Source organism: Eschscholzia californica, unplaced genomic scaffold, assembly GCF_041429995.1.
Source record: "Eschscholzia californica isolate CP2 unplaced genomic scaffold, dmEscCali1.0.p SCAF_3, whole genome shotgun sequence".
NCBI lineage: Eukaryota > Viridiplantae > Streptophyta > Magnoliopsida > Ranunculales > Papaveraceae > Eschscholzia > Eschscholzia californica.
In genome coordinates, this window is record NW_028238420.1 from 32,243,816 (window position 1) to 32,255,046 (window position 11,231).

Genomic DNA, 11,231 nt, shown 5'->3' on the forward strand with positions numbered 1-11,231 from the left:
GAACTGCTAAGGAATCCATGCATATACGCATTTTAAGTCTTTCATGTTTTCTTCATATTAAGATATGAACCGATGGAATCTTATCCATGTACTCAAATTGTTTGTTATAATTGTGTTTGGTTTCTTATCTATTTACCCAACATGTGCACATTGTCGCATTCTTTTGCCATTTTTGTTTTGGGCTTTAAATTTACGTTTCTTTGGTTGTTCTGTTGAATGTGAGCTATTTTAAAATGGGAACAGTAAGATGACGCTCACGGGAATAAAAACGAGGTCTAAGTTGTCAACATCAGAAACCACCCACGATACAGGCACACGAATAAATACGTACATACCTGTATATATATATATATATATATATATATATATATATATATATATATATGTATGAAAGACTTGATCCATGAGTTGATTAGTTGCTTTTGGTCTGTATTGATGATATAAACTATTGTTGAAATTCCTGTGTAGTGTCAAATTTAGCTCAACTGTTTGGACTTGCAGACATTGTATTTTCTTTGAAGTTATAATGTTTCTGGTTGAAGTAGGAAAAATTAATAGTAGACAAATGTGGAGAGAGAAAGCTAGAGAGAGAGAGAGAGAGAGAAACAATGGGTTGATGTTGAAATCTACCAGTCTTGAACCTTTTCCATTAATTAGGTACAGCTAAAGTATAGATCTTCATTTAATTGGGCAACAATTGCAAGCCACAAGAAGTAGATTGGGAGATGGTTTTAATTGTATATTGAATCATGTTATCAAGAAATAAACCATTGAATTTCTTTGTCAAAGTTAGTTGTTAAGTCACCCAATAACAACACCTACATTTTGTCCGAATTTGATTTGTCTTATTTAGATTTCGGGTATTTTTTTATGTGAAATCAAATTTATTTGATGTCCTACATTTTATCCGAATTTGATTTTTTATTTTAGATTTCGGGTACTATAGTTATTTTATGTCTAACTCAAAATTTATTTGATGTCCGATTCAATACATTAAAAATGAGACGAATTTTATCCATTCAGATGAATCAAATATGCTAGTGAAACAAAGAAAAAAGATTCTAAAATCAAGTTTAGTCAAACGATCCGTATCTGAACGAAATAATAAGTAGAAACTACCTTAACAAAACAAGTACTATCTGTCTTAATTATCAACCTTTTCTGTTAATAACTCTTTCGTATTGGCAAGCTATATATGTTTGTAAGACCACAAAGTTATAAGTTTGTTTACTTTATGGCTTTCGGAAATCAGATTCCTGTGATAGTTTGAGTTTTCGACGTCCCGTAGTAGTCATGGGAGTACTGGGAGGCACGCAATAGAGTCACTTTCTAAGTGATTATATCAGTTCTTACCACCAATGTCTCCGTGTGCTAGAAATTAGTCTCTTAGTCGGTCAATCACTCATCTATTAGTTTTATTAGTGGTTTGATAGGGAATTAGACAATCATCTCTCAATCAACTTAATATCAGTATTAGGAGTGATAGACAAGGTACTAACAGTCGTATCTTGGTAAATTGACTTGTCTAGTACTCGGGTTAGTAGGAGTTTGCTAGATAATCACCTTCTAATTGGTCGAATTATAGTAGTGTGGGCCCACGGGGAGTGATTAATCAAATTCTTCCTCTTTGCAGTTTTCTCGCCCTCTGTAAATTATTTTTTCCATTCATTACATGACATGAATATATGTTACTGAATTGAGAAATAACAATGTTTTATGAAGCTTTACCAATGCATGACCCCTGGCTGGATTCGCTACTCAAAAATGTCAAAAATCCCGCTCTGGCCGGTCAAACTAAAAACTAGTTATCTTGAGAAGAACGCGGCATCGTGTGCAATCGGCAAAACCCCCATTGCAAACAAGATACAACCCATTTCTAAATGCTTGCTTTCTTGTGAATTGGGTGGTATGTCGGTTCAATACAATATCCTTTTGTTGATGGGGATAGGAAGCTCTTAATCTCTAAGTCCGACTTATGTCACATGTAAAATCACTATCTAGGAAGATGCTACTTGTAGTAGGACTTGTGACTCAATTTTTTTACTTTGGTTCGATCTACACTCTTTATTTCAAATAATTGATATTTTCAAAAAAAAAAAAAAATCGAAAAATAGCTGATGGGAGTGTGTGGTCAGGAAAATACCGTATCATATTGTAAGTCACAAATTGAGTCACGTCTAATGTTCCGTTTCGCCAATAGAAACAAAGCGAAATAGCTGTTAGGTTAGAAGAAAAGAATAAAATAAGAGTTGATTAGAAGCCACCTTAAATATCTTTTGAAAATCTATTGGAATTGAGTGAAGATTAATGTAAAAGACTAGAAAGAAAGAGAAGAAGCTAAAGAGATCAACAAGTTTCTCAAATATACCACACACATAATTTCATAATCATATATTGTACATTATAGTACTTTCTTCAAGTGTCAAATTTGGTGTGACAATAGTAAAAAAAAAAACCTAACTACAAAGTCTGTAACTTTCATTTTCATTCTAAATAAATAGCCATTAAATACCACAAGCCAAGCAAATATCTTATATCATCTCTCTTACTCCTTTTTAAAACCCCTCTATCTTCCTCCCTCTCCCTATCTCCATAACAAACCTTACTAACTAGCTATCTACCTCTTCACCTCTTCCCAATTGACAAAAATGGGTTTTCTTCATCCTCCTCCTCTTCATCAACAACATAGTTTCCCACCCATTTCTAAATGTTGCACGAAAAATCGTTCCGAACAATCCGTAGCTGCAGACCTAGATGGAACCCTTTTAATTTCAAGAAGTGCTTTCCCATATTTCATGCTTATTGCCATTGAGGCTGGTAGTATTTTAAGAGGACTACTTCTTCTAGCTTCTGTCCCATTTGTTTACTTCTCATATATTTTCATTTCTGAATCTTTAGCTATCAAAATTTTCATATTCATTACTTTTTATGGTCTAAAAGTTAGAGATGTTGAAATTGTTGCTAGATCTGTTCTACCCAAATTTTATTCTGAAGATGTTCATCCTGAAAGTTGGAAAGTTTTTAATTCTTTTGGTAAAAGATATATTGTTACTGCAAACCCTAGAATTATGGTTGAACCCTTTGTTAAGAATTTCTTGGGTGTTGATAAAGTTCTTGGTACTGAACTTCAAGTATCATCAAAATCAGGAAAATTAAGTGGGTTTGTTCAAAAACCTGGTGTTCTTGTTGGTATTCATAAAAGGGAAGCTTTAGAAAGAGAAACTTGTGATAATTTGCCTGATTTGGGTATGGGTGATAGAGAAACTGATCATGATTTCATGTCAATTTGCAAGGTTTGATTCTCTTCATTTTCTTTCATTTATTGCTATTTTGGGTAGTTTGATTTTAGTTTTTTTTTTCTAGGTGGAATAATAAGTTTTGTTGCTGAGAGTTAGTTGAAAATTTAACTCTCATCCAATCGAATTCTGACACGTGTAATTATGTGAAGTCCTTTTTAAACTAACTCCCGGAAAATTTAGTCCAAGCTTTTTTGTGTGATTACCAACCAACCCATATTCTGTCTTTTTCATTTAATTGTATGAAAAATCGAATTGTTCTTTGCTTTTTGTAGATCTCAAAAACAAGGTTTTTCTATGATAATTATCTTTTTAGGGTTTATGGATTTTTTTCTTGACCTTGCTAAACTAAAAAACCAAAATAGAAAATGAGAAAAAGTTCGAAATTTTTGATGTAGTGTGACTGATATTTATGTAGTTGAGTCATTTTAGTTTACTGAAACCGTATTTATTAATATTTGTAACGTTGGTTAAGCTTTTCTTTTTTGTTTTTGTTATTGAGGAAGCAAGTCCATAGATTCGATTGAAATGTGACTTGACTTATAAATTTTGATATATCTTTTCTTTGTCATGAATTAAGGTTGACCATTAATTCATTCACAAACTTCTAAGTACTATTAGATTTTAGGAAATCTCATTTATTACCTACATATTATTGGAAATTTTTCCACCTATCTCTCTTCAAGTTTTCTTTCAACTTTTATAGTAACTCACTAACTCTATAGTGGGAGCCCCTTAAATGAAACTCCTACCATGGATGAAGTCTTATTATTGTAGGTCGCCACGCGGCGAGCTCCATTAATGGAGATTGACGATGTGGGGTTAGCGGTCCTCGTAGTAGAGTGGTAGGGACATATGGTAGTTAATACTATAACTAACATAGATGTAGTGGTTTTTAGGTGAACTATAGTTATAACTAATTTGTGTTCGAAACGAAAATTTTTATTATTTCTTCAAAGAAAACATTTCATGTGGTCTTAAGGGTGTGGGGCGACTTCCGATAGTACCATAAATGTGTGTTTTCTGCTTTTGTTTATTTATTTATTAAACAATCGATTTATTTTATAGGAGAGACTAGATATGAATGAAAAAGTTTTAAAAATTTGAATGATTATGTCATTTCCTTTGCAGGAAGGTTATATGGTACCTAGGACCAAATGTGAACCGGTTCCAAGGAACAAGCTTCTAAGCCCAGTTATATTTCATGAAGGAAGATTGGTACAAAGACCAACTCCACTAGGTGCACTCTTGACCTTCTTATGGATGCCAATTGGTTTCATCCTTTCCCTCCTTAGGGTTTATATCAACATTCCTTTGCCCGAACGAATCGTCCGATACAATTACAAAATTCTCGGTATAAAATTAATCGTCAAAGGAAATCCTCCGCCTCCTCCAAAGAAAGGGCAAAATGGAGTCCTCTTCGTTTGCAATCATAGAACCATTTTGGACCCAGTAGTCACAGCGGTGGCTCTAGGACGAAAAATCAGTTGTGTGACCTATAGTATTAGTAAATTTTCCGAATTAATTTCTCCGATTAAAGCTGTAGCTTTGACAAGAGAAAGAGAGAAAGATGCTGCGAATATCAAACGGTTGCTCGAAGAAGGTGATTTAGTGATTTGTCCAGAAGGAACAACGTGTAGGGAACCATTTCTTCTAAGGTTTAGTGCACTCTTTGCTGAGCTCACAGATAGAATTGTCCCCGTTGCGATTAATACTAAACAAACCGTGTTTTATGGTACATCGGCTCGAGGGTTTAAGCTAATGGATCCTTACTTTGTGTTCATGAACCCAATGCCAACTTATGAGATCACATTCTTGAATCAATTGCCTATGGAGCTTACTTGCAAAGGTGGAAAATCTCCCATAGAAGTTGCAAACTACATTCAAAGGGTTCTGGCAGGAACACTTGGATTTGAATGTACAAATTTGACAAGGAAAGATAAGTACGAGATGCTTGCTGGAACCGACGGGCTTGTCCGGTCAAAGAAATAAGATATAAAGATCGATTTTAATATATAGTGACTCAAATATTTGTAATAATAACGATAATAATTATAGATATTTGATGATGGTGGTAATTTTATTATTTATGATAGTAAATTACTCAACTTTATAGTTTTGCTTGAGTTGGGCTGCGAATCTGGTGTATAGTTACAAAATCTATATATGAAGAATATTGCCTTATAATTTGATTATAGTTTCTTTATCCCGGTAGGAAATTGGCAATTTTTGGTTTCAATCTTATACATGTAAGAAATAGAAAATGACCATATAGAACTATTTTAAAACGTATCAGCGGGCGTTGCTTTTAGTGTTATACTTCAAAATACCAACTATTACTTGTATGTGCATCAACTTATTACTTATGAACATAATTGAAATTTATCAATTCTTCATTAGTAGTTTGATATGCATATCTAACTATCGCTTCCAAAATTTCCCGCTTCTTCCCTGTACAAACATTTTACAAACTACCAAACTATGGAGTGAAATGATGAAAAATATTGGGCATGTGTAATGTGTTTGGAACTTAGATGCCACTCCTAGGGTAAAGATATTGTTGTACAGCATTGGACAGGGGATACAGATGGATCAAATTGAATCATATCACAGTAATGGGTCAAAGAGATGGAGAAGTTGAAGAATACCATGGTTTGAGTTCAATATGGAAAGAAAGAATGGTTTTAGACTTACTTGGGAACCACCAAAAAGTGTACTTTTAGACCTAATTTACATTTCAAATTTTATTTTATTTTATTATTTTTTATTTTGGAAGACGACTACGATCTACGTACGTCGTCAGGGCCGTGCCTGAGAATTTCGGGGTACTTTTAGACCTAATTTACATTTCAAATTTTATTTTATTTTATTATTTTTTATTTTGGAAGACGACTACGATCTACGTACGTCGTCAGGGCCGTGCCTGAGAATTTCGGGGCCCCGTGCAAAATTTAATTGTAGGCTTTTCGAACCAAAAAAAAAAATACAAACAAAAATCGAACAAAATGCAAGATAATTTACTATTCGATAGATGAATCCAAATGCATTTTGAAGAAAATAATCGCTGGAAAAATAATCTATCTTTTGATATCAATTTTATAAGAGATTTAGTCTAAAAATCCACTATCACTTGTGATTTGGAAACGAAAAATATTTATTTTCGATCTTAAATTATATTTATAACTACATTTAATATAATGAAATTCTAAATTTTCATAGAATGTTGGATCTTATTACACTGTTGGAATTTATTAAAGAAAAATTGAGATTTCTTAAACTCACATTAGATAATACAATGAAAAGGGTGTAGCTGAGCAAAACTAAAGGTTGATTTAACAATATGACTCTTAACATGGTAAAGCCACAAAAGAAAAAATTAAACATGATTTATGGCCATGGGACTCGAACACACATCCTTTGAGTGACAACTCGTGGCGCCTACCAGCTGAGCTGGTATACGGTTTGTGTGTTGGCACAGTCTTCACCTCTAATATATCAACTTCACTTGAGCTTTTTTTAGCAAGTAGGCCCCTTGGTGGTGGGGGGCCCAGTGCGGGCGCCCTGCCCGCACCCCCCACCACACGGCCCTGTACGTCATGATATTAGGCAGTTGATGCATCATAGATGTGATAAGCTCGATAACTGCTCACTCAAACATTAACAACACTGGGCCTATAGCCCAACAAAGACAATGGCCTGAAGCCCAACAACTTTATTAATACGTACATAATCCCAATTCAAATAACCAAAGATTTCACCTTCTTTGGGATTCGAACCTGAGACAGATTTCTGAAGTTTAAGTCGACACCTTGGAACCACTTGAACTACCAACTGTTGACTTCAAATTTTATTTTGGAGTTAGAGTCTTCATTGATTTATGGATGTCGAGCAAGGGAGCGAGGGGTCCAAATCCCCACTTGTATTAGACAATGTAAACCTCTAACATGATGGAGGTATAGATAGGGTGGTTTGCTCCCTGCTCTAACACACTCCCCACTCCACATCACTGTTTCGAGTCCCATCTCCATCCAAGTTTAGTTTCATTTTTGAAGTAATTCCGTAGTGGCCCCTTACAAGGTATGCCCCTATTTTTGAACCACATTTTATTTTAACCGTTTTTTTTCGTTACTTTAAGTTTTCTGTAAGTTCCATACTATGTTCTAATAATGTCTTTGTCTCCAAATTTCCGATGCTCACATGCATTACAAACTTTTAACGGTTAATTTTTTTAAAATTATTTTTTTTGTTTAAACTATTAACGAAATCAGTGAAAAAGACCTAAAATCAGCCATTACTTCGTTTTCAAATTTTCTCTTTGAAGCATTCTTACATTACTCCACAAATTGTTTCAAAATCGTCTTTGAATTTATGTACCCATAAAAAAAAATATTGATACCCTCACTACGTTGAGTGCTAGACATGCCAGCCCAAAAGTATGGCTTTACATAACATGGAACCCATCGATGACTATCTAAGTATAACCCTCTCAACCATTCATGTTCATGCAAGTTATAAGTTTCAATCATTGCACACAAATTGTTCTTAAAATCTAACTCATTTTGTGTCCCATATACCAATTTTTGTAAAGTAGTACGTATTTTTTCATAGTGAGTTTGACTACCTAGCTTTTGAGGTGTCTTTTTCATAATATGCCACAAACTCAAACGATGTCTAGTATTGGGGAATACTTCTACAATCGCATTTGTCATTGCTTGATCTTGATCTGTAATTATACCTTTAGGGGCTACATTGTCCATGCATTCAAGAAAAGCTTGAAATAGCCAAACAAATGACTGAGTATCTTCACGAGAGATCAAACCAAAACCAAGGAGTGTTGATTGACTATGGTGATTAACACCTACAAATGGTGCAAATGTCATCTCATATCTATTTATCAAGTAAGTGGTGTCAAATGTGACAACTTCACCAAATGTTGTGTAGGTTTTTCTACTGAAACCATCTGCCAATAACACTTTTGACAAACGATTATCTTTATCCAATTCAATTTTGAAGAAGAACCCGTTATTTTGTTCATTCATTTTCAAAAAATAACTATTTAATTCTTCAACATCTCCTTTTCCTAATCGCAATCTTCTTGATTCATTTAAGTGATTACGACAATCATTTTCTGTAAAAGGTACTTTTTCATATCTCCCGGCATCAATGACTAGTCTATTAAAGTTCTTATTTGCCCTTATACCTGCTTTATCACATAACTCAAGTTCTCTCCTGACAGGTTTACTTATGAGCCTATTACGCCGAAAGAGTCGGGACCTGGACTAATGTCATGGTTGTGATCGAGGTGAACCTTTGAAATCATCCATTGTCCATCTAATTCAAGTTTCGCAAATATCCTAACCAAACAACCAGCCCGACAACTTGGTCTGGGTCTCAAAAATTTACTCTGAGAAGCATTTTGCTTGCCCTCGAACACACAAATGTTACATAACGGGCATTTCCATCTAAGTCTGTATCCTTTGTTCTTTTCCTAACTGGAAAAACTTTTTTTCTTAGCGTAGTTTTTGAAAAACTCGAACATATCTTTGTATGTACTAAATTCCATGTCTACTTTAGGCTCAACCAATTCTTCTCTATTTGTAGCAGGTTGCCCTACATTTTGTTCACTGAGCGACTCTCCTTCAGCTACAAAAAATTTATTAGGAAAAACCAATTATAACCGATAATTTTACGAACAACTACAATGGTTAAAACTTAAAAGGAAAATCTTGTTTACTTACCTCCAGATTCAGAGGTCTGTCTTTGGGCTTCGCATCCGATAGATAAGTCTGTTTTCGTTTCACATCCATAATCACTCCCAAACTCCGAATAGTTCAAGTTGGTTTGACCTTCGATCTTCAATTTTCAAGGCACTTTTTGAGAGGCTAACTTCTAGAAAACAAACTCAAAAATCAGAATCTTAAAGAGGTTTACAACTCATAAATAAAAACAACTAAGCATATATTCACTCTATTAACACATCTTAGCCACAAATCAATTGAAAATTAACAAACTGAAGCAGATTTATCTCTTAAAAAAACTCAAAGAAATCCTAAAGAGGTTATAGTCACAAATCAATACAAATTAACGAAACCCTAGAATATTCAAATTATCTTTTTCATGAAAAAATTTCGAGTTTTTGTCAGTCAGAATCACCTCAAACACAAAGTGGGGTTTTGTTGAGGATTGAGATAAAGCCGACGAGAGGGCAAGATGTCTCCGGCGCGATGGATAAAGCGAAAGGGCGACAAAATTCTGGTTGAAAAACCTAGAGAGAGAAATTCCTAACGGAAATTGAAATTGGGTTGAAATTTTTAGGAGTTAAATCTTGACGGTTCATTTTCTCAAAGCTCCAGATTCGCGGGTCAAATATTCAACAAATCCACGTCACCTTGCTAACTGGATATGTCATTGGGTAAGTCACCCGACTTGTCAATGTAGCATTTCGAAACTATTAACGAATAAATCTCTAACATGTTGGAGGTATTGCTAGGGTGGTTTGCTCCCTACTCTAACACACTCGACACTCCACATCCCTGGTTTGAGTCTCATCTCCCTCCAAGTTAAGTTTCTTTTTAGTTTTTGAATTAATTTCGTAATGGCCCCTTAGAATATGTATTTCTCACTTTGATCCCAACATATGCCCCTATTTTTTAACCACATTCTATTTTAACCATTTTTTTTATTACTTTTAAAGTTTTTCTGTAAGTTCCATACTATTTTCTAATAATCTTCAAATTTTTTAGAAAATTTTGTTGTTTAAATACGAAATTTTCACGTAGATTTTATTTCTTCTAACGTGAAGTTTTAGAATCACTTGTTTTGGACCGAAAAGTTATATATATATATATATATATATATATATATGTAAATAATGGTTGAAAAGAATTATATAAACAAAAAATTGGTTTTGAAATACTTATGAGTGCATATACATCGGAAATGAAAATTTTGCTCTTTTAATAATTTTCGGCTAGTCCGGGGTAACTTAAAATCCTAGCTCCCCCCTTGGATGTAAGAGATACTAACAACTTTTTATTGAACATAACATTGCAACCTCCGAATTAAGTAAGAGATACTTAAGTGATAAAAATTGAATATGAAATAATTTTAATCAATATAAGGAAATAAGAAGAGGTAAACCAGCCGTGGGCATTTGAACATCCAATACCTATCTTATTAAAATTTTATTTCAACAAAACATAAATACTAAAATTTTATTATCTCCTTGTCATTGAAACCAACTACTAATTCAGAAATCCAAAATATTACTTCATTTTTTAACCTCATTAAAAATGACTATATTACTGAACAGCTAAAATTTAGAATTTTTTTTTGTATAGATTCAAAAGTTATTACATCATTCATAAAGATCCTTATTTATACCCTAATTTAATGAAACTATATTTCTACTTCCATGACATTGATACATTATGAATTGTACACGCTCAATAATTAATTACTATCTCAAAGACATCTACGAGTAGGTATCCAACCACTACACTAACTTGATATTTATGTATCAGAAAATTGCTAAAAAGAATTGTTATTTAACTCTTGGATAATCAATTAAGAATATTACGATACATTTTGCAAAACATTAGGGTTAATCTCATCCAAATTTGTTCATGTAGTCTTTAGAAATGATAATTGGATTTTGTTCGCGAAATCGGTCAGATTTTTATCCAGTGGATCGAACAAGAGTTATCTATCTCTATGTGTGTAATTTGATTGTATTAAAAAAAAGTTTAGCTTATCAATAAAAAAGAGACAAATTTTTTTGAGTTAATCCTAGTTTCTAGCTTCAATGGAATTTGTTGGTTAATCTTGGAAGTCAATTTGTAAATTGTATTTGAGTCAGGTTGAGACTATGTTTGAAATGATGAATTAAAATGAGGTCAGAGATATTAAAGGGAATATTTTGTATTAGGCAAAAAT

The 11,231-nt window shown here is 33.4% G+C and overlaps 1 protein-coding gene across 1 annotated transcript; it reads left to right on the plus strand.

Moving 5' to 3' along the window:
- Positions 1–923: 923 nt before the first annotated feature.
- LOC147549579 (glycerol-3-phosphate 2-O-acyltransferase 6-like) lies at positions 924–5,480 on the plus strand. The gene is made up of 2 exons (XM_086670784.1): positions 924–3,293; positions 4,428–5,480. The coding sequence occupies exons 1-2, from the start codon at positions 2,649–2,651 to the stop codon at positions 5,286–5,288; spliced, it is 1,506 nt and encodes a 501-aa protein (XP_086526910.1). The 5' UTR covers positions 924–2,648; the 3' UTR covers positions 5,289–5,480.
- Positions 5,481–11,231: the final 5,751 nt, after the last annotated feature.

Bases quoted from the DNA above. Each gene is read 5' to 3' on its own strand.
- LOC147549579 (XM_086670784.1), top strand. From the start codon at position 2,649: ATGGGTTTTCTTCATCCTCCTCCTCTTCATCAACAACATAGTTTCCCA. The intron at 3,294-4,427 runs GTTTGATTCTCT...TTTCCTTTGCAG, and splicing joins ATTTCATGTCAATTTGCAAG to GAAGGTTATATGGTACCTAG.